The following is a 25,824-nucleotide window of genomic DNA, read 5'->3' as shown; positions in this document are numbered from 1 at the left end:
TCAGCAATTCTGCATTAGATTTTTAAAGACAAATGTCTTATTATAATTGTCGTCTTGACATTACGAGAACTTGGTCCAATTGTATTTATTTATTCACAATTAATTACTTGATACAAAAACAACATTAAAGGTGCATACACTTTAGACGATTTGCTCCATGAGCAACATCGTCTAGTGTGTCCCCAGCAAGGGTGGGTAGGGATTAGAAATGTGCGCCGACCCCCATGTTTTGGTTTTGGATCTGGATCTCCCCTGGTTTTGGATCTGAATCTGGTTTTGGATTTTTTCCTTCGTATTTTGTTTTCGTGTTTTGGTTTTGGGTCTGGATTTTTTCTTAAAAAATTATATAAACAGCTAAAACCACATAATTTGGGCCTGTTTTTGTTCTTACAGTATTATTAACCTTAATAACAATGATTTTCAAGCATTTCTTGGCATTTTTAACCACCTCACTCCTCACAATATTGATTTCACTATTTTTCACCAATACAGGCCAAAGGCTGCAGCGAGCTGGCTGGCTAAAGTAAGTAACAGAGCAGCAGCACAAACGCACGGCAGTTTAAAAATATATCAGACATCTATGAAACATTGCCACACAGCAGTGGCAGACAGGATGGCAGTTTAATAAACTATAATAATGTCAGTGGGCAATGCCCCAAATTGTGCCAAATTTAAAGGAAAGAGGTGCAAGATGGAATTGTCCCTCCCACCCACTCTTATGTGGGATATTAAAAGGACATGCACAGCTTAACAAACCAAGCACTTTAGCCACTAGGACTGACATTTTTGTGGCTGAACGCCTTGGTTTGTTTGGGCCCCACAAAACATTTTTTGGAAGGACTAACTTCAATTATTAAGGAGGAGATTGATGATGAGGGTGTTGGTGGTGGAGATTACATGTTATGGTCCAAACTGCTGGTAGCTGATACTGGATTGCTTGTTATTAATTTACAAATTATAATTTTGTTAAACAAATTGCATGAACTCGCTGCAAATGATGTAACAGGGAGGAGGTGCCTAGATTGTTAACATCCCTTCCTCTGCTAACTTTGAGTTTTGGAACTTGGTGACATACACTTTGATATTTAATGAATGCGTGCCAAGTGACTTAACAAGGAGGAGGTTACTAGGTGGTTTAGGTCCCTCCCTCTACTCACTCTTGCATGGCAATGGGCATATATGGCTTGACAACTGTTGTCCAGATTGGGATGGAAATAATTCCACACGTGAGAAGTAGATTTTTTTGTCTTTTATCCCGGCATGACAACAATGGGCTTGGGCTTTTTCAAACCATGGGCAACAGCTGTTGCCTTACTTACACAAAGGACATCCTCAGCATCAACATCCTCATCACCAACATCTTCATCATCAACATCCTCATCATCCTTAGTGCCTTCATCCACCAAAATATCCTCCTCCTCCATGTGCAATTCCACAGAAGCATCCTCAATGACTACGTGTGCAAGATGTTGACTGCCCTTCCCCACATTTACAGACGGCACACAAATGTTTTAACTTGGAAGATCCTACAGTACACTAGTATTTACAGTAGGTCAGGCTCACACATAGCAACTGCGGACACACTTGCACTCTCCTAGGGTGGTTTTTGTGATTTTGATTTCTTAGGGTACACAGTTGGTTTTTCCGGAGCTGTCTTAACAACTTTCACATTTTTAATTGGACCACCACCACTACTACTACAAGCATAAGGGCTATCAGAATCAGCAGTCTTCATAAAGAAAGAAGGCCTTATCCTTTCCTTGCCACTTCGTGTAGTGAATGGTATATGGCTAATTTTTTGTTTATCTAAAGGCAAATATCCTTTCAATTTTTTTTCTTAATTTCAGTAAAACTTGCTTTACCATATCGATGGTGTGACTTAAGCCCTGGAGCATGGGCCTTCCTAGAGGTCGAGGAAGTTGACGACCTTGCTCTGCTGGTGGCAGCTACAACATGTGGTTCTTTGCCTTGCTCTCCTGTCATGTGACAGGCCTCCATATTTTTTCTGCAGTCTAGAAGCAGTGTCACAATCACCAATATTGTAGCCAAGGTGCAGTTACAAAATTCACACACATGCAGTCGTGCACACACACAAAAATATTAGAAAAAAAGACAAATGTTGATTTTTATTTTTTGTCAGCTCCAGAAGAACTTGACCCCAGAGTTTTTTTTGGAGCACAACTGTAGTCGGACAGCACAAGGTTGCAACTTGCATTGTTGGCTGGCTCTTGTGCGCTACTGCGGTTAAGCCTAACACCCACGAGCACACAGAAGAAAAAAAATATGACACTTTAATTGTTTTTTTTTGATTGAGCACGACTGGAGTCACTGGATCTTGTGCGCTAATGTGTTTAAGCCTAACACCCACGCATGCACACACAGAAGAAAAAATATATAAGACAATTTAATTGGTTTTTTTTTATTGAACATGACTGGAGTCGATGGATCTTGTGAGCTACTGTTGTTCAGCCTAACACACATGCACACACAGAAGAAAAAATATAAGACACTTGTATTGTTTTTTTTTTTTTATTGAGCATGACTGGAGCCGCTGGATCTTGTGCGCTACTGTGGTTCAGCCTAACACCCACGCATGCACACACAGAACAAAAAAATATAACTATATAAGACACTTGTGTTGTTTTTTTTTTTAATCGAGCATGACTGGAGTCGGGCAGCACTGGCTGGCTCTTGTGCGCTACTGCGGTTAAACCATGAGCACACACAGAAAAACATAATAAAGACACTTTGATTTTTTTTTTACTTTTTTTTGTTTTTGGAGTACAGAACTTGGGCCCAGAGATGAACACAGCACAAGCCCAGGACACAGCAGACAACCCTGATGTTTCAGAAGCCAGCACAGTGACAGTGACAGCACCGTGACCAGAATGGATCAGCAGACAGCACATTGCTAGTGACAGCACCGTGACCAGAGACCAGAATGGATCAGGACTCAGGAGACAGCACAGCGACAGTGACAGCACCATGACCAGAGACCAGAATGGATCAGCACCAGCCCAGGACACAGCAGATAGCACCAGCACCTCTCCCAGCCTTACACTACCCACCCTTCCTGTTCAGTCTCCACAGCCAGAGTGAAATGGCGTCTGTCGCGTGGTCCCTATATACTACATTGATCATAGAGACGAAAGCTCACGAACCACAAGATTTTGTCTCTATGGTTTTGCCTTGGTTTCGAGAACTGAATAAGGTGAGAACCTCCGAGCCTGTTTGGATCTGACTCGGATATGCTAAATTTGGGTGGGTTCGGTTCTCTGGGAACCGAACCCGCTTATCTCTGGCAGGGATGTGCTTAGTGTCATTAATGACACTGAACACAAACACTGAACAATATCATGAATGATATTGTTCAGTGCTGGGCTCCCTCCCTCATTCCTGAACATGCAACAACCTGACAATATTGTCAGGTTGGCCTTCATGTTCTGGCAATGAACGACAAGGACAAATGACCAGCAGGAGCGCACATCACTGGTCATTATCATTCATGGTTTTTGTGCAAAAAATTAACAATATTTTGGATGACTGAACGATAAATTATATTGTTATCAGTCTATTGTCCAAAATATTGCCCAGTCTGTATGCACTTTAAGACTGGAGTGATGTAAACACTTCTCTCTCCCACTATCTGGTCTATTTTGCTAAAATAGTCATTATCATCAATAATATAGAGGGCATGAGTCCTAAAAGAGGTTGCTGATATAAAGCAGGATAATGAACATTAACGCCACAATAAATCTGGAATTATTAAGAGAACAGAAGCTTTGAAACAGCTTTCTATTATTGGTAATATCTGATTCAATCTTGTACTATTAATTATTATTATTATTATTATTATTATTATTATTATTATTATTATTTTTCTATTAGTAGTAGTATTATTATTAAAAATGTATAAGCTAGCAATTACTTTGTGTGTCTACCTAATTGTAATTAAATGCATTAATTGTATTTGTTTTTCTTTTATTTCACTTTTTGCAGTGCTCTAACAGCTGATATTTACTGAAACAGGAATTACATATGTTTTAAAAATCAATAAATTGGAACAGAAGTTGTACAACTGCCAATCAAAGGTGATAAATAAAGGAAGATTGAACAGGAAACTAACAAAAGTGAATATTAAGTATGTACTATTCTTTGTAAAATTGTATAAATATTGTTTATTACAGTATTTGACAGTCATCTACATTATGTTAAATACTTAATTAAAAATCACACATATGTAAATATAATCACAAACAAAAACTGGCACAAGACTATATCCATCTTTCAAAGTTTTCCTTTAGTGAGGACTGAGGATCATCACACCCCATACAGTGTCAGATGACATGAGCCATAAAGACACAGAGATAGAATACACAAGACAAGAGAAGACGATTCCAGAGAACATTGACCCGGCAGGGGTAAGAGCAGAGTCCTGTCGAGGCAAGAGGAGGTGAGTTCCTAGGCAGCAGGGGGAGAGCGGGACCGTTCCCACCAGAGCCGTCCCTGGTCATCCATTTCAGCGTGCACCACACAGTCCCACCCGACGAGACGTGCCTGTGGTCACAAGGTGGCCCTGTGCCCTCCGGCAATTCCGCGGGCCGGACCTGGTGTCAGTGTCCAACGCCTCCCACTGCATTCCAGGTAATATCCATACTACTTACCCCAGAACATCACCCCGGGCATCCTGTCATCCTTCACACGGCTGCTGTAACTGACTTATGCAGTGCGGGACGCCGCACCAGCATACTTTCAATTTACCCTTAGAGAATATTCCTATCCGGCCTAAATATCTCCAGACCCTCGCCTTACACCCGTATCCCCTGACAACCATTCCCAATTATCGACATTGTAGGATTGTATTTGTACTTTAGAGGTACACACCTTCTAACATCTGGCATTCATGCCTTGTTTATATACTGCATGTGTACCTCCCAGTGTGTTATTCTGATATATACAGGTAATCACCTGTTGGATTACTCACCTCAAGCTTTACTGCCTCTATTGCATTTGTTTGTGATTATATTTACATATGTGTGATTTTTAATTAAGTAAATACGATTTTTTTCATCTTATTTGGGAATTCTTTCACACCTTTATTATTAATATTACACATCTTAATTTATTCAATTTATTCAATTTTGAAATAAGTTTGTAAGATAACAAAATGTGGAAAACGTGACGCACTGTGAATACTTTCCAGATGCACTGTATACATTTCTGTTAGAAAGAGTTTAATGACTGAAAAGAAAAATATAAAATTCAAAAGTAATAAAGTTTGGGGCAAACTTGTGCATTTCTCTTTTGAACATCTAAGATCTCCTTTTTTATTCATCTACCACACAGTACTTATAATGTTTATCCTGGTATATTTCTAAATGTAAAGTATATAAACTAGAGTTTAGCATTTTTATTAATTTTGTGGTTTCCATGTGTCCCACTATTGGATAACTCTTGTTCCTTTGTCTGTAATAGTAAGTTTAATGAACGCTATAAATTGAGACATAGTAGATAATACTGACAAGGAAGTAAGCATATTAATTTGTATTGCCAGCATCAGTTTTTTTCTTTAATTGTATGGTAAATATGTAGGTTTTGAAGTTTGCAACCTATTATAACCTGAACTTCCGGATAATACATAATATGGTCCAAAATGGGACATTGGACCTTATTCAGCAAGTAATGCAGTTGCTAATATGCATGCATTTAGCCAATGTTTGCATTCTGCACATGTGTGTGCATCGCAATGTGCATGCGCCTACTAGTCACTGCAATTGGGACTGCCATCACAGAGAGTATGCAGACCCTTAGCAGAGTGATTGACAGGAAGTTCTATCTGTGTGTGATGATGGTGGGGTAGTCGGCAAAACGTAGGCATGCCAGTGCATTTGGAAGCGGTTGCAGAGGCGTGCATAATTTAGCCACTGCGATGCCTGGGCTATCAATGCGTATAGGAAGTTTAGCAATTTCTGAGTAAGGTCAGGTCAACCACAACTGTGGCTATAGATCTGATTGTTCTCAATGTTACCGATGTTTAGCAGTCTTGCTAAGTATTACTTGAGTAAAGGTAAGGGGGTGGTTTTATGTAGTGCTGAGCATCTGCATGTTGTGCTGTCGGCTAATTGTGATTGCACGCATTTGCATACTATCGCATGCACCAGGTGCGTGCGATCGCATAGCTGCGTTCCTTGCTGAATTAGGGCCCTTGTTTGGTTATAGGTGTTAAAAAAGTTATGAAAAATGTAAGGAGCCATTAAGGAGCTAAGAGGCCATGCAAGGCTTTTTGTGTCTCTCAATAACTAAATAGTCTATAGATTGTGTTGTATGACAGATTTTATTAAAATGGTGTTTTACCCATGAGGTCATAGTTGTAAGATATGTGGCACCCAATTACAGGAAACTCCATAGAATCACTGAATCACTGACGTACCATATACTGTAAAGTAACCATTTACTCTAGGAGAGATTGGTCACTCTAGCCCTAAAAGCATTCTCCAAAATTGCAAAGACTGAATCCCACTTGCTTTGCAGTAAAGGGGTAAAGAACCCTATGTTATGAGGCTGCATGTGTGCATATATTGTGAGGCCACCTGTACCCACTAATCAACAACCAGTAAATAATGTCTGTGATAGTTGGAGATCCTATCATTGGGACAATCTCCCTATAACTACAGTAACTTATCATAGTTTTTTATTAGTAAACAAAAAAATTCAATCTTTTTGCCAGTTGTGAAACTTTCAGTAAACTGCTGTCAAATCCATAAACTACTGAGCATCTTGTGTTATAAATAAACCAAAATAGTTTTCTCAAAATGAAAAGAATTCAGAAATAAAAAGAATGAATTTTGCGACACATTAATAATACAAATTTCTTATTAGAAGCATTTCTCCCAATAGGGCTCAAAGCTCTTTATATATATGTAGAGGGTGAGGCAGTCAACTTGGGTGTGTTTTGTTTCTGTTCTAAGTAACCATACATATCAGTCCCTGTCCCTTAGTGTAAGCACACACACAGCACACTATAATATGTTTTGTCAGAAGCCATTTAACCTATCAGTATGTCTTTACATTTTTTGTGGGAGAAAAGCATAGTACCTGGTAGAAACTGATGCAAATACCAGTAGTGCATTAACATGCCACTCATATAGTGCCTTGGTTGGAAACAAACCATGGCCCTCATTCAGAGCCGCTCGCAAAAAGCGAGCTCTCGCTCTGAATGAAGATGGCCGCTTTTTTTAAAAGCTGGCCTCCTGGCTGCTTGCTAAGCTGTGGGTGACCACCCACAGTTTTAGCGAGCGGCCAGGTGATGGACGCGATGGTCATGACCATCTCGACCTTCGGGCTTGCGACGAGACCCTTGCAGTAGTGTCTCCTTTGCGCAAGCCCCAGTGAACTTACTGCTCTAATAGAGCAGGAAGCTCACTACTGACATCACTTGTCAGTAGGGTCATCGACAAATGGCAGGCATTCCTTCAGGAACGCCTCCGTTTGTCCGGCCACCCCAACCTCCCCACCTACAAAACGGGGCGAGCTGTCGATCAACATCGACAGCCGCCCTGTTTTTTGTACTGAGCCCTGGAGTGAGGGAATTTCTCGCTCACTCCGGGGCTTGCGCATATGCACTGCGCACGCCGTGCGTGTGCTGTGCCCCACCATTGACCCACTTGCGAGCGCATAGTGCTTGCGAGCGCATCTGAATGAGGCCCCAAGACCGAACTGAGGCAACATAACTAACCACTGTGCAAGCTTGCTATGCAGTGCTAAAAGCAACATACATGTAAAATGTTTTCCATAACCAAGACCATGAAATATGCTGCAGTCACCAAATACAACATAATAATACTTATGTTGTACAGGTGTACCCTCATATACCTATAGCATCTTTGTACCATATGGCACAAGGCATACATTGAGATAGAGACAATCCTAGATGAAAAATGTACCAAAACTTTCTTTAAAATTTTGTATCTTAGTCATATCTCAGAGTGAAAAGCTGCTCACAGGGCACCATCTATGCAAGTCTGTGATGTCACTCACACAGAAATAAGTGCAATTGCAACCATGTATGCCTTTATCGGAACCCTTTTTACACAGACTCATACACAGACATACAAGTACTGCATGGCCCAGTGGTCAGCGTATGGTAGCAATGTAGTTGTCTCGCTTCTAGTTGTGTTAGCAGTGAGAATAATACAAACATCTTCAGAAAAAAAGCTCACTTTGGCAAAGTCGCACAGACCTGGCACAGCAAGAGGGGCTATATGTCATGACGAGCCACAGTGAAAGAGGATACATCTGTATAGTAGATAAGGGGAGTCAAAATGTAAAGGGCCAGTACAGAGGAGCTGGGAAATGTTTTGTGGCTAAGAATAAAATGATTGAATATTAAGTTTCTTTAGAGGGTCAGTTCTCTAAATAAAAAATATTTAAAAGCAAAACAGAAGTTATTGGCCGGATAAGGAGACAGACCTGGAACTCACATTTTTGTTGGCAGGAGAAGAGATATATATTAAAGTGAGTCCCCATGATCATGCTGGGGTCTAATTTAATGTCCACTGGGGGATGGTAAGACACAACATCTACTTGTTTCAATAGAGGAACTTAGTCAGACCCTACAGCACTAGCTACAACTTCCCTAGGGCTAATGCTGTTACTTTAACTTCAGATACCCCAAAGTGATTCCAGACTTGGTCTTGGATCAAATCCCTAAATTCGGCTGTTGTCGGTTGTCTGGGAACAAAACTCGCACATCTCTAGATTTTTGTTAGTGTAAAATTAATTTTAGATGCATTTAAATTATGTTTTATAACATAAAATACATTAAATGTATGCTTGGTCCTCTGGTAACCATCCTGTATTTTGCTAAATAGTAATCATCTCCTCTGTCTTATTACACCATTTCAATTATCTCTTGTGTTACCACATCACTGTCATGTGTACTAATATTTTTGATCATACATTTTGTGTCACTTCAACTTTCCATGTCATTTTTATCCTACAGTAAGTGGATTACATCGTTGATATTTATTGCTCTTCATAATAGTACCAATTCCATTATAGAAATAATGTATGTTGAATGAAAAGAAAACCATTACAGTGTGCTTACCAAATGTACTATCTGATGTATTATGCTATAAATATGTAGTGTGACAATTACCCACCTGCACTTATTCAAAGTGAAAGCTTCCATCTCACATAGAATATACAGACATTGCCTTTAATAGTCACTGATTTAGGATTTGTATATTAGTGGGACTTATACAAAGAAAATGACTTATAGGGGTCTTTACAAAAGAGTACATCTGGAAATAGACCTGAGTCGCACTGAGCAGGTAAATACCTTTGGATTCGGTGTTGTCCGATCTATGTAGTTAGGGGGTTATGTTATGTTAGTTTATACTTACATTAGCGACGATCGGGATTTCTAGCGGTGTCAGGCTTCCGCTGCCGGGAACTCTGCTTTTGTCGGCCAGGCGCTGCCAGGAATGCGGCCGGCAGTATTTCCTACTGATTCCTTACAAAAGTGTACATCTGGAAATAGATGTGAGTTACAGTGAGCAGGTAATTTCCTTTGGATTCAGTGTTGTGCGATCCATGTAGCATATTTATATTGGAAATAGACCTTTTATCATACTACATATCACATAGATATACAGTATAGAATTTATTTTTTATGTTTGCATATTTACAACTTTCATAATGCTTATTATACATGTATTTATATGTTTGTAGGGGAAAAGTCAACATGGACATTTCTGAAATGCATCCCACCTTATTTGGTAAATGGGATTATGACTATAAGTAAGTATATTACACCATTGCTAGACCCCCTCTCCTCCATACCCCAGATCAGCTGCATCCCTATAGCCCCCTCCCACTATATGGATCTAATAGCAAAGACTGTAGTATTTGAAGGTGCCCAACTGTAAACGGGCCAGTGAGATTAGAAGCATGAGCAGGACAGCAGTTTCATTAAAGTGCAAATCAAGAGTTTCCACAGTAGTGTTTTATAATTATTTCAAAGGATATAAGTAGTATCCATTAACATCAGTAATTTACACCCAGATATGTTATACTATAATTTAGTCAGGAGAAACATACAGAAAGATTTTTATTGGCTGGAGAAGAGATAGACATTAAAGTGACTGCCCATGATCATGCTGGGGTCTAATTTAATGTTCAGGGGGGGATGGTAGGACACAACATCTGATAATTTCTAAAGAGAAACTTATTCAAAGTGAAAGCTGCCATCTCACATACAATATATAGGCATTGCCTTTAGTAGTCACTGATTTAGGATTTTTATATTAGTGGGACTTATGCAAAGAAAATGACTTATAGGGGTCTTTACAAAAGTGTACATCTGGAAATAGACCTGAGTCACACTGAACAGGTAAATACCTTTGGATTCGGTGTTGTGCGATCTATGTAGCATATTTATATTGGAAATAGACCTTTTATCATACTACGTTTCACATAGATATACAGTATTGAATTTAAGTTTTATGATTACATATTTACAACTTTCATAATGCTTACTATACATGTATTTATATGTTTGTAGGGGAAAAGTCAACATGGACATTTCTGAAATGCATCCCACCTTATTTGGTAAACGGGATTATGACTACAAGTAAGTATATTACACCATTGCTAGACCCCCTCTCCTCCATACCCCAAATCAGCAGCACCCCTATAGCCCCCTCCCACTATATGGATCTAATAGCAAAGACCGTAGTATTTGAAGGTACCCAACTGTAAACGGGCCAGTGAGATTAGAAACATGAGCTGGACAGCAGTTTCATTAATGTGCAAATCAAGAGTTTTTCACAGTACTGTTTTATATTTATTTCAATGGATATTAGTAGTATCCATTAACATTAACAATTTACATACAGAGATGTTATACTATAATTAAGTCAGGAGAAACATACAGAAACATAAATGTAAAAATAGTATATTGCACGGTTTTAGAGACAAATCTTGTCTACCTTAATAGTGGGGAAATCAATTCATAAACCTGAATTGTTTCAGTTAAACTTTGGCTCTATTTATTTTGTTTTCGTTTTTTAAGAAATATATGAAATGTAACTTATTAACAAAAAACTTTGCACATCAAAGCAAAAGTATATTAGAAAGAATCACTTTGTAATTCAATTGATCCTATTCAGCATCTTGGACAATCTGGAATGTTGCCCTTGCCAATTTTATAATAAAAAAATCTCCCAAAAGTTTTCCAAGACTATATACATTCTGAATTGTCCAATTGCCACCATTCACATATGTGACCAACTTTCAAAATATATCAACAGCTTTACTTAGAAAGACCATAATCCAAATGTAATAGGGTGAGAGTTTAGAAAATGTAAGAGTTTAGCTGTAAACCCAATTTAATAGAGTCAGAGAACATGGAAACTCGCATGTTTTTAGCCTAAAAAAACTCTCACGATTTAAACTGTCATCCAGATATTTTCCCATTTTGAAGATAAAACTTGACTAAAGTGAGAGTTTACTGCTAAACTCTCACATTTTCTAAACTCTCACACAATCACTTTGGCCTCATGTGTCTGTCTGTCTTTGTCATTCCAAAATTTTGTCCAAATTTGTCATCTTTAGGGAACGGCTTCATAAAACACCAAACATGATGAATGATATTTATACAATAAAAACTTACAGAAAAAAAAATATAGTTTACCTTCCAATGTAATAAAGATTTTATTTGAAATGTTAAATTTTTATAAAATATGAACATTTTATTAAATATAACATTTAATTATTATATTTTTAAAGATATGCTAATTATATTCTTGAACTAGGTAAATAACTTGCTTTAGGCAAATTAGGATGATTCATTGAATTTTGTATATATAATTATACGTACATATACAGTACTTTATGTAAGTTGTTTTTAAATACATGATATGTATAATTTGTTTCTGGAACAAATAAAGGAAATTGCAATTTTTAAATGTAATTTGAAATTAAAATGCTCAGCTAAAGTTTAAATCTGACTTGGACATCATTCCCTCACTTCCTCTGAAAAAACTGCGTATATATATATTTCAGAGAAAACCATGAAGCATGCTTTATTAAACAATTAATATGACCTATTTACTAGAGATGTGTGAAGTCCCCATATTTTGGTTTTGGCACTGAAGTGTTTTGGTTATTTTCTGTTTAGATTTCTTTATAATTGATAAAACCCCAAAGTTTGGGTGTGTTCAGTTTTCAGGAAAACCAAACGGCACATCTCTGCTATTAACACACTGGAGTGGATTCTGATGTGGCAAAAAGATGGAAAATATTAGACCCAGGTTTAATATATAGTTGGATCAGAGGGAGAGACACAGTGGACACTGTAGTTTCATTATGAGTTATCTATGCTTATAATGACATAGGTGTTATTCACTACTGTATATGTCATTTCTGTAGATGTATGCATTTGGCTGGCAGAAATTACTTTATGAAAAACAGTTTTAATGCTTCAGAAGCAGTGAGTGGCCATGTTGGATATGCAGTTTGTGGTAAAAAGACATGTGTCAACTGCAGTGGCATAACTAGGGTCTTTGGAGCACAGGCAAATTTAAGATTTTGAGCTCCCCCCTCCCCATAGCAAAATCTGTTGTGTGCGCCGAAGGTTATTGGCAAAAAAATGGGCATGATCAAACAACAAAAGGGGTGTGGCTACTGAAAATGGGGCGGGCCAACATGACACGCCACCAATTCCTTGTCACTCTGGGTACATTCCTTTATATTCCATATGCACCTTACCTTTACGGTGGTTTCTCACAATATGGAACCTCTGAAGAAATGCATCCTCCCTGGGACGATGGCGTCTTCAGTCGGTATTCACTATTCATGCAGGTCGCATCGTCCGGAAGATGTCTGTTTGTGTAGAAATACTAAGAAGGTCATCATTCCCCCTGTTTAACTTCCTTCCCCCCACGTCTCTCAGCCACACCATCATCTCACTGCATCATCTCTTAGCCACACCATCATCTCCATCCCTGTGTGGTCTCTTCTTAGCTACACCATCACCTCCCCCCCACATTGTCTCAGCACACCATCACCACCCCCCTTTGTTGTCTCTCAGCACACCATCACCAGCCCCCCTGCATCCTCTCTCAGCACATCATCACCAACCCCCCGTTCATCATCTCTCAGCACATCATCACTGCCCCTGTGTCATCTCTCAGCACACCATCACTGCCACCTCTGCTTCGTCTCTTGGCACACCATCACTGCCCCCTCTGCATCATATCTCAGCACACCATCACTGCCCCCCCTGCTTTGTCTCTCAGCACACCATCACTGCCCACCCTTTGTTGTCTCTCAGCATACCATCACCCCTCCAGCATCAACTCTCAACACACCATCACCTCCCCTCTGCACAGTCTCTCAATACACAGACACACACTGACACATATACATACACACACTGACACATGTACATGACACATATACATACAAACACACACTGACACATACATACACACACACTGACACACATATATACACACACTGACAAATATGCAAACACACATACACCACACTGACACATACACACTGACATATACATACACACAGACACATGCAAACTGACATACACATACACACACACTGACACATATGTAGTGTGACAATTACCCACCTGCACATATTCAAAGTGAAAGCTTCCATCTCACATAGAATATACAGGCATTGCCTTTAATAGTCACTGATTTAGGATTTATATATTAGTGGAACTTATACAAAGAAAATTACTTATAGGGGTCTTTACAAAAGGTATACAATCGGGAAACCGGCTGCCTTAATACCGTAAGCCGGCTTCCCGTCTGTCATATCTCAGTGAGGGTGAAATGACGAGCATCTAGATGTAGACGCTTGACGTTTCCCGGATGCCTGGAGACCGGCACCTGGCATCCCGAACTAAGGGATGCCGGGCGCCATGAGTGGATAGCCACGTGGGGGGTTAAGTTTAGGGTACCTGGGGGGGACTTAGGGTTAGGCACCCCCCAGGAGGGTTAGGGTTAGGCTAGGGGGAGGGAGGGTTAGGGTTAGGCACCCCCGGGGGGATTTAGGGTTAGGCACCTCCCCAGGGGACTTAGGTTTAGGAAGTGGGGAAGGGGGGGTTAGGGTTAGGCACTTAGAGGGGGGATTAGGGTTAGGCACTTGGGGGGAGGTTAGGGTTAGGCACCCCTAAGGAGGGTTAGGGGGTTTTGTTAGGTTAGTTTATACTTACATTAGCGACGATCGGGATTTCTAGCACTGTCGGGCTTCCGCTGCCCGGAACTCTGCTTTTGTCAGCCATGCGCTGCCAGGAATGCGGCCGGCAGTATTTCATACTGATTCCTTACAAAAGTGTACATCTGGAAATAGAACTGAGTCACACTGAGCAGGTAATTACCTTTGGATTCAGTGTTGTGCAATCTATGTAGCATATTTAAATTGGAAATAGACCTTTTATCATACTACATTTCACATATACCGTATTGAATTTAAGTTTTATGTTTACATATTTACAACTTTCATAATGCTTACTATACATATATTTATATGTTTGTAGGGGAAAAGTCAACATGGACATTTCTGAAATGCATCCCACCTTATTTGGTAAACGGGATTATGACTATAAGTAAGTATATTACACCATTGCTAGACCCCCTCTCCTCCATACCCCAGATCAGCTGCACCCCTATAGGGATGGAGATGATGGTGTGGCTAAGAGATGATGCAGTGAGATGATGGTGTGGCTGATATATACACACACTGACAAATATGCAAACACACATACACCACACTGACACATACACACAGACACATACAAACTGACATACACATACACACACTGACACAGATACACACACACTGAGACACACACATTGACACAGGTACACACACACACACTGACACAGATACACTGACACAGATACACACACACACTGACACAGATACACACACACACTGACACAGATACACACACACTGACACACATACAAACATTCTATTCACCACAAATGCAGCAAGCCAAGTAAAAGTCACCCATCCCCTGTGCCCCCCCCCCCCCCCGTGGAAGTCCGACCCTTCCCCATCCCTGCAAAAAGAAAACCTCTTGCCAGCCTGGGCCGGAGCAGAGATAGCACCAGGGACGGAGAATGACCCTGCAGCGGCACCCACAGCTCTCAGTATAGAGAGAATGGGGAGACTGCCTGGGAGGGGCTGCATGCTTCTGCTGCAGCTCCCCCTACAGTGTCCCAGCAGCACCAACAGACACACTTGCCAGTTTGTTCTATTTTTCATCTGGGAGCAATAAAGGTGCAGGGGGTGGGGGGGCACGATGTCCTGACCGGTGCACCCCCCTCTGCTCGGTCTGCCATGGTTACGCTACTGGTCAACTGTTCTCCAGAGTCTGGTTGTCTTACTGATTCTCATACCAATCTACAATTTCCACATAGAAAGCTAGACAGAAATGAGACAGTGTTTGTTACCACTGTGCTTTATGTGATCACTGGTGGAATTTGGAATGCTTCCTATGAATAGTCATATATGTTTAATAGGACTTCCTGTTCCCTTTGTCTGCTGGATTTAAACTAAATAAATGGATTTAATTCCACCATGGGCATTTTTTAAAAAGAGGGAGTCTGTGTGCAAGCTCTGTGCAGGCCCTCCCCCACATGCTAACATATGTGTAATGGACACTCTGGCATGGTGCCAGAGCTTACTGCACATGTGCATGTCTCTAGGAAAATGACAATAGTGAAAAAAGTTCCACCTAATTCTCAACTGTACATACACCAGAGCAATTTTCTCAGAATTGTTAGTATATTGAATGAGTGCAGGGTGTGCAGTGTGGGCCCTCCTTGACTCAGAGGCCCAGATGCATGACATACACTGCAGCAGATACGCCAATGCAGAGCACCTGGAGGTGGAGCTGTTTGGCCAGGCCCTCATGTGGTCAGACCAGCCCAACAGGCCACTGGGCCTTCTGGCAACTCCAGAAGTGCCAGATGACCAGTCTGGCCTTGGTTTACCTTAACACTACCTATACAGACCAAATTACGGGTTGCCTTTTAAACACTCTGTATTTTAAAGTAATGATAGGAACAACAGATTTGCAGAATACAACTGGGTAATAATATAACCAGTGGCATAGCAGGTCCCCAGAGCACCCAGTGCTGCCCCGCCCTCTAAGCACATAATGTCATGGCATCATGAAGAAGGGGCGGGGCCACCAGCACTTGGGAGTGCAGCACTGACCAAAGAGCCTTGAGGAGACTCCGAATGGCTGCACATTCTGTAGGGTGCCTGTTTGGAGGCATACAAAGGAGAGCAGCTATGGACAGCAATGCATCAACAAACCTGACTGCACTATGCCATTCCAGGCACCCCCCTAGCCAGAGGCAAAATCCGGGAGGCAGCGATGGTGCCACCCACAATGCCCTGCATACTGAGCGGCGGCACCCATTCCTAGTTATAGCCATGATTATAACATCCATTTATCAGCAGCTAAGTTAGATCTACATTATAATAACAGTTGATTCAATGTAACCAATCCTATCATTTGTCATTATGGGATTAATTTGCTCTTTATTATGATTCTGAGCCTTGCTTCCTCTACAATGTTCTTTCCTGGTTAAATATTTGAGAAAATCCTGTCCCATTTCTTATGAATATCTGCAACAGGTACTTTAAGAATGTTAATGTTTAATATTTGGGGGCACTGTTTATGTAAAGTGTTAGGTAAATACTGTGCAACATGTAAGTGATGGGAATTAGGGATTTTTGAATTATTTTTCTTACATGATACCTTTTCATTTTAAATTAAACTGAGAATGTACTAACTAATTATACCACTCTCTGTGTCCCAATCTGCTTTCAGGATAAATGACATCGTGGTCTATAATCTTTCAAATGATGAAACCTACAGTAATCATACACGAGATGAAGATGATATTTTTCATGGCATTTCTGATTTTTTTCAAGTGCTTCTAATAATGTTATTCATTTTCTACAGCATCACTTTTATTTTGGGAATTCCAGGGAACGCCCTAGTTATCTGGATCGCTGGGTTCAAGATGAAGACAGTCAGTGCTGTGTGGTTCCTCAATCTGGCCATAGCTGATTTCATCTGCTGTGTAATTCTCCCTTTGAAAATTGCTCACTGGGCTTTGTTATTCCAAGGATATTTTTTTTCAAATTTATGTAAAGTCGGTGCAGGTGTACTGTATATAACCATGTGCGCTAGTGTCAATTTTTTAACTGCCATGAGTATTGATCGCTGTTTATCTATAATGTGGCCATTTTGGTCTAAGATATATAGAACCCCAAAATGTGCCCGCATCACTTCAGTAATAATATGGGGTTTTAGTCTGATCTTAAGTGTTCCTCATGTGTTTAGTACCAACAAATATTATGAAATTTCTGAGTGTAATGGAAAGTATTTTAATGCTTTCACTTACAATATGCAAATCACCAGGTTTGTTACCATGTTTGTGATCCCTTTCACTATCATTCTAGTGTGTTATTGTCTAATATTTTTCAAACTTATAAAAGTTAGGAGACCAAATAAGTCTCAGCGACCGTACAGGATTATCACTGCAGTTGTGACGTGTTTCTTTATCTGTTGGTTTCCGTATTACACTTGGCCACTAATACCATTGCCTAAAAAATATTGGAAGATAGACGATGAAGTATATCATATTTGTGTCTGCCTGGCTTACTTTAACAGCTGCATTAATCCCATTCTCTATGTCTTCATAGGCCAAGACTTTAAAGATAGTTTAATGCATTCCATACCATCCAGGCTGGAACGTGCTCTAAATGATATTTCTAATCAGTCTTCAAAAGAAAGAGATAATTTGAATGCAGTTGTATCTAATGGAGATGTTTAACAGATATTGATCTCACTTCTATGTTTCACATTCACTAGTACAGATTAATGAGGAAATAAATCCCCAAATATATCTTGTTATATTGTACAGAAGGTGAATAAAGGAAAACATATGAAAGTAAATCAAAGTATTTGGGATATCAATGAATGAGTATATGTATAACTGCAGTTACAGGACCTGAAGGTGAAAACTTCTATAAACTATAAAGAGAGAATACAAATGAGAAGCTTCTTCCCTGGATACCTGAATCATATCAAATAATAATCAATTGTTAGGTTTCTCTAGTTTAAATGATTTAAGTTCAACTACTGTATACATAAGCATATAATTGTTACACTTCTCTTGTTAGCATGATTAAAATGATAATATTTCACTAATTAATATGATATAATGCTTACTATATATAATTGTATAGTTGTCATACCTTACTTCTCAGCATGATTATAATTGTCATGATTCACATAAAGTACAGTACACTGTATACAGACTTATAATTGTCACGTTTCTCTTGTTAACATTCTGTACTTGAACAGTGTAATAAAATATATTGAATATTATTTGATGAAGAAAAGTTTTTGTAGCTTATATCAGAGCCATAACTAGACATATTATTACCCAAGGTAAAAGAGATCACCAACAACCCCCCTCTCCCTCCCACCATCTTGTAGTCACCCCTGATGGTGAGACATGCACTACACACCTTAGCTATGACTATGTTAGCAATTTGGGTAATCTATATGTCCTGTACCAGGATGAATGATACAGCTGCTTCCTACAGTCCTGTAATGTCCATAATGTCTTCCCTGTTACATGGAACAAGTGTGGAGGAGTGAACAACAGAGACACAGACACTGTTAGTGCATGCTCAGGTGTAGGAATTGCTACCTGTACTACTCTCCCCCACCCAACACACATACTCCTCACCAAATACCCCACCCGTACACTGATATGCCTCCCACCCATCCAGCAAAGCTGTATATGATACCTTTTACCCACTTTGACTCACATAGACCACCCCTCAGACATTGATATACCCCTCACTCACCATCTGTACCTGGCTCCATACCTCACCTACTGGTGTACAGGAGATTCATTTAAAACAAAATGTTATTGCTAATAGGCAACATGTGCAGAATGGGAATACAGTGTCCATTGGGAAGGTACACACACTTTTTGAACATATTGCTAAAGTTTCGTACTTACGTAATCAAACATGTTTATCAGCTAGTACAAGATTTTATTTTTATTTCCTTTCATCATATTGAGCCTCAGTGGGCTGGTCTCCTCCACAGCTTTGTGCTCCCCAGGTCTGACCTCCTTGGCTTCATCCGGTTTGCCTGGATGCTCTGTCAGAGTAACAAAGTAGTTGGTTTAGTATTTTGTATAATTTCCCTTTTTAAACCAATGTTAAATTATGTTTTGTGAAAAAGGAAAACCCCTCTCTGAGCCGGAGTCACAGTGGCAGAACCCTCAACATCTACCTTAGCTTCTGCTCCCCTAGTGCTTGGGTCACACAGAGCCTGGAGTAAAGACATAGCTCAAACATTGGGCCTAGAGGTAAACATTTAAATAGCATCATATAATTTTTTTTTATTTTATGTATACTTTAAAAAATGAGGGAAACATTTTTTTAAAAAATGAATTTAAAATAATAATAATTTTCCAAAGTCTGCCTATGTTTTCCAATGAATCCATTATACATCAGAGATTAAAGTTGAGTATATGCTGTTCTTGGTAAAGATAAACACTACATTTGTTTAAGTTTTAAAACTACTATATATGCAAAATGGTGAAATCCATAAACAAGTGTGAATATGTTTTTACGCATTTACATATATACAATCCTGTACAATCACAGTTCAGCATATTTATCATGCAGCAGGTATTGGGGCTGATTCTGAGTCTCATGGAAAGAGTCATAGGTGTGAGCAGCCGTGGAGGCCTGATTTACTGTACTACCTTATGCTAATGTGAAAATCCATAGCACTAATGCAGGGGTTCATGTGACTGCAAGCAGAAACCTGTGTCACTCACTGCAATTACATAAACCGGTGGAACCATCATCATTTGTATTTGCAATTGCACCAGCTCTGTGCTAAGAGCAAGATATTCATTCAGAAACAGACTTTCCTTCTCTGTACCCATTATACTCCAAAGACAGCCCCACTAGTCAGGCCAGTTACATGCGATCAAATTGTGACCACCCAGTTCTTGCCCTGAAATGCCCTATTTCAAAGAAAGACATGCAGCCAAGTTATGTCCGATTCTGAATAGGACAGACATACACAAGTGAAATTTCACATGTATGTATTCAAACATTTGCTGTTTGAACAGAGATCCATCTAACTCAGAATCAGGCCCATTATATAGACCATGTATACAGTACATAATTGATACAAGTTTAAAATACATATGATTTAGGTAATCAGCTTTAATATGTTTTCGTTTCAAATAGAAAATGCAAACAATAGTATTTGTATTTTAGGTTTTTATCCATGGGCAAGATTTGCCCCTAGCCTGGTAGTGCACATTTGGAGGAGCAGTTCTGTGGAAGTTCAGAACAGGTCCTGCATGATAGCACACAGATGGTTCAGAGGCAGGAAGGCCAGCATTCTCAGAAATGGGGCATGTCAGTCTAATTTTTTGGGAGTGGCAAGGCCAGAAGCTGCTTCCACAGATGCAATTTATTGGCCTCACAAGCTGGCCAACCTGTGTAAGCTGAGCCTTACTCTGGTTACTCAGCTGGCTCGCTAGTCTCAGTCACAGTGTTGGGATCACAAATGCAGCAGGGAGTGTCATACACCTCCTGCATTTGCATATTAGCAAGGATGGAATTGCAAAGCTGCTTGAGTGCTTTTCAACTCCACCCTAAGCTGAATCACACCCTATGTACTGTAGATGTTCTTTGGAGCCCAATCCACCCCAGATGAGGTGAGATGCATCATGGAGAAAAGGAAGGTATTGCCAGTTTTATCTAGAGGAGGAGTAAGAAGGGCCATCCCCCCACAGTTATTTAATTATGTTTGCCAAATATCAGAAATATAGTTTCACAGTCCTTGCCAGTGGCATTTGTTTATTAATTTTTGCACAATATAAAACGTGTGAGTAGTATAGACATGGTAAATATTTTGGAATATGCACAAAAGTGAAGTAATAGTGATATAAAATATCCCAAAAACTAAATATCTAATGGTGGGATATAACCATATTCAGTTTTTAGTGGTTCTGGATTGTTGAAAAGACTCGCTGATGTCTCAAAGCTGCAGCCTATTTAATTTACCCCTGGAACTGATTTATCAAAGGGCAAAAAAATCAATTTTACTGACTCAAGGTCTTGTTTTACTTTATCCTATACATTAATGGGGTTATCCTCAGCAATAATTCCATTGGGGAAACTTATTTGAATTGCACAACCAATGTTTTAAAGAAGCAGATTTTTATTAGGCAAAATCAACCTGGTTATGTCTGCTAAAAGACTGCTACTTTAAACCTTGGTCAGTCTCGCACAGGACTCAATGATGTCTCAAAGCCTATTACATTTAACCCCCTACATTATGTTCAAAAGCCTCCTCCATTACAGCTCCTTTTCTCTACTGGTGCGCACAAGCACATCACATCTATTGTGCATGGCAGACACAGAGAGAGCAGGGTCGTGCATGGTAAAGTTAGGGGTGATGTGCACATGCCACATCACATTTGCATGATGGCCTAATTTATTTCAGGGTTGAATTTTATAATATATTGTGGCAATATCATGCTAGGTGGTGATAGTAAGCTATGTATTCTGTGTGTGGCTTGGGGACCCACCCACACAAGTTAGAAATAGGAAATGTGACCATACCTAGAGGTTACCCAGTGGATTCAGTCCAGGGAAGAGTGAGGGACACCAGTGAGGCTGCAAATGGATCAGTCCAAGGTGGACTGAGAAAAGCCCAGTGCAATAAGACTGGTCAGTGGGAGGCCAGGAGGCCATGTTCTGCCCTGCAGACAAACAGGAAGGACCACAAATCTCTAAGACTATGTATGTGAAGTTGTAGCTGCCACGCTACAGGCCAAGAGGCCATGTCCAGACCTGCAGTCAGACAGGGAGGTCCCGAAGAGAGGTTTTGTGTGACTTTGTGGCAGACAAGCCAGGCTAGGAGGCAAATATCTTTACCTGTGAGAGACAGGACTAAAAGACTGAGACAGTGTTACATTTGCAGATTAGCTGTCCATTATGGTCAGGGTTCAACAAGTGAGTGTCCCTGAATGCTCTATTTATTTTCATTTAATGTGTTCTTAATGAAGATTGAGGAAAGGGAAAAACTTCTGCACTAGTAGGTAAATAGCTCTCACACACTGTAACTGATAAAATGTCCCCAGTATGGTCAATCCTAAACTGTAATATTTTCATTTGATTCTGGGGGTGCTACCAGAGACACTAAATACACTGAAGCATAGAAAGAAGAAAAAAGAATGTCTATTTGTTGGCACTCATGAATATAACATATTAAAACGTAACCTTTATTGTGTTCAATTAAATAATATACCTCTCCAGTGAAATATTAAAGAAACTTAATTATGTAAATAATTATATGACAAAAAGATTTTTAATAAAGAAAATATAAAATCTATCTCACTTTCCAATGTTTCTTGTTTATTTATGATGTGCATTGGTTACATTACATATGTCATAGGAGCTAATTGTCCATAATGATGCAATTTTAACACATTATATACATGAAATACATGGTGTCTGAATTCTCAGAATTATTATCAGAGTGATTAGTTTGTTTCCATATGTATTCTCTCATACACTCTCAGTTTTTTATATAGTTCCCAAAAAACCTTTATTTCTCATATGGTTGACCAGATACCTATTAACAATGTATCATTAATTGTTTCAGAAGACAGATCCTGAATTTCAAAGGTATTCATTTCTCATGATGCCACTTTGGAATTCATCCACATTACTTATTATTTGAAACAGATCAAATAGTGTCATATTAGATTAATCATAGATCATTAATGCATTTTCTTGTGCATACTACTTTATTATATTATTTTTTAAAGATTATCTGGAGCACCAAGTTAAGGGACACATAATCTCTCATAGAGCTTGCACTTGCACATTGTTGTTCCTGTGATAATATTGGGTTATTTAGTAGGTTGAAATTCACAAATTCTTAAATGTGGTATATACTGATGTGCCCAGCTATAACGTGGCATCACAGCATTATATCTTACGCCACACATGGCGCGCCACACACCATGCCAAGAGTCATGCCACAAAGAAAGTTTAGTAATGAAAAAAGTCATTACGTGTAATACAACATTTTGCCCACCAGATGTCACTTTTCCTAAACTACATAGCGCATGCGTCTGATTTCATTACGTGTAATACAAAATTTTGCCCACCAGGTGTCACTTTTCCTAAACTACATAGCGCATGCATGTGATTTCATTACGTGTAAAACAACATTTTGCCCACCAGGTGTCACTTTTCCTAAACTACATAGCGCATGCGTGTGATTTCCAATGTACCGTACGGTATGTTCTGTATCACTGCCCGATGATTGTTTGACAGAAGCGGTGATCCGGTACACTATACAGTATTACAGCGTTTTCCACATGGAATCAGGAATGTACGGTATAATAAAGCGGTAGAAGAATGTTTAATGCAGTTTGAAATCATTAAGCTCTGTATTACCCACTGACTGTGCAGTTGAAATCATACTGTGTTTGTGCAAATGTAAATACTGTCGGCACTGTCCCAGACTTAGACATTAGACTTTACAAACTACAGAACTCTAGTAATGGGTGAAGCGTGTGGCCTAGCGGTCTAATGCCTAGTCTCACTGCTTCTCCCCTCTTCTTGTTTCGTGGGTTCAAGATCTTGAAAATACAGTATGTTTTTTTAATTTGTTTTTAAAATCTTCACTTAAAATATTCAGTATTCAATACAGTACATGTGGAGCGCATGCCTGCCCAGTGCTTCGGGAGTCAAATAGCGAAAATAGGATTTTTATTATTGTACATACAGTACTGGACCTTAGAACGCAAACTTGCGTCAATGCCAGCGCTGACATAAACATGGACATTATAGTGAGTTATTATGACCATCAAGTGGCAATGGGCCCTGTTAAAGAGACTGGTTTCTGTATATCAAACTGACTGCGCGTTTAATCCGCAAAATTGCGTCAATGTCTGCGCATGCCCAGTGGTCGGGTTTCAATCACAATGGAATGTGTGCCGCATGTCCAATGGAGCCAAGCCATACATTAAGTAGCGCTATTTTATGGCGCATGCCCAGTTGTCTGTATTGCTCACAGTACTGTTGAATTTTCACACTTGTGCCATTCTGACTTACCGCACAGTATACACAATAGTAAATTCATGACTTCATAAGGTACTACAGTAGTGGACTAACAGCAGTTTGTAGGGAATGCTGCTTATTACATACTGACTGTGATGCAGAGCGCAAACTTGCGTCAATGAAAATGCTGTCCTAGACTTGGAAACTTTAGTAATTTAATATGTTTAGTAACTGATAGTTGACTCTGTATAAGAGAGGGGTCTCTATAGTACAAACTGAGTCTGCGTTTAAACCGCAAAATTGTGTCAATGTCAGCACAGTTTGCGTTATGGTAACTTATAGCCAGTTATGATGGGTTATGGTACAAATAGGATCTCTGGCGCATGCCCAGTGGCAGGGTTGCAATGCATTGCCAGTGGTGCTGCGCCATAGCCATACCCTTGTAGCGCTATGGCTATGTACTGTACGCCATGGTGCACTGTATGGAATATCATACTGTACAGTAGCGGGTCATGATTCACACAGTGAAAGTGTGTTATTATTATTACACTGACTGTGTAATAATAATATTAAAAATAAAAAGTGTAACCTTGACTGTCTAATAATAATGAAAAAAAAGTTCAAGCTTCCTGGTTTCGAACCCGGAACCGGGTTGTACAGACGTCTGCAATGTAGAAGTTCGATTTCTTACCTCTACGCTACAAACGCCTGAGTACTTCATCGTATGGTACTGTAGATGTCACATAAAGTACTGTAGAGGACTAGGAGAGACTTGTGAGCAAGGGCTTAGGTGATCCGTCCTGCTTACACTTCTCTCCTTATGTTCGAGACCTTGATAATTTAATTTATTTTTTTAATGTTCACTATAGTACTGTAGTTCAGTCTTGTTATCCTACCCTTACAAAAATCAATATATTGTACTGTAGATGTGCCCAGCTACAGTACTGTAGTTTGTTGCTCCATATGGTACGCCATACAGTATACCGCATTGCTAGTTGCGTATTGAGTCTCATGGCATTGCGCATGCCCAGTTGTCTGTATTATACGGTACTTACAACTGTAGTTGTAAGTACAATATGGTAGACATTGTAGTGATTCCCTGACTCTAGGAACTACAGTACAGTAGATGCAGTAGTCTAGGGGGCTAATGCCTAGCCCTACTGCATCTACCATTTTCTTGTCCCGCTGGTTCGAGACCTTTAAAGTACATACTGTATACGGTAATTTTATTTTGTTTTAAATCTTCACTAATACATTATCCAGAAATTCTGGTATTTCTATGCCACAGTACTTTATGACAAAAAAGTGTAACCTTGACTGTGTAATAATAATAAAAAATAAAAAGTGTAACCTTTCAAGATTCGAACCCGCAAAAGGGTTGTACAGGCAGCGTAATGTATTGGTTTGATTACTTACCATTACACTACAGCCGCCTGCAATACCAAGGTTGCACGTGGCTTGAGTGTTTCCTACAATACTGTACATCATCGTATCTCAGGTGCATGCCCAGATCTACTGTATACCCATGTAGCGCTTTTTTTTTTTTTTTTTTTAAGTCTTCGCTACTTTTGTTCAGTATTGTTATCCAACCCTTACCAAACTCAGTACATTTTATATATTTGGGGGTAAATGTACTAA

The 25,824-nt window shown here is 39.6% G+C and overlaps 1 protein-coding gene across 1 annotated transcript; it reads left to right on the top strand.

Annotated features, from left to right (window-relative positions):
- The first annotated feature begins 16,994 nt into the window (after positions 1-16,994).
- On the top strand, positions 16,995-18,093 carry LOC148525454 (formyl peptide receptor 2-like). The gene has a single exon (XM_088470969.1). The coding sequence runs from the start codon at positions 16,995-16,997 to the stop codon at positions 17,889-17,891; it is 897 nt and encodes a 298-aa protein (XP_088327095.1). The 3' UTR covers positions 17,892-18,093.
- The last annotated feature ends 7,731 nt before the right edge of the window (positions 18,094-25,824 follow it).

Source organism: Taudactylus pleione, unplaced genomic scaffold (assembly GCF_031769625.1).
Source record: "Taudactylus pleione unplaced genomic scaffold, aTauple2 ptg000108l, whole genome shotgun sequence".
Classification (NCBI taxonomy): Eukaryota; Metazoa; Chordata; class Amphibia; order Anura; family Myobatrachidae; genus Taudactylus; species Taudactylus pleione.
Note: the sequence above shows the minus strand (reverse complement) of the source record. Positions and strands in the feature narration are given on the sequence as shown.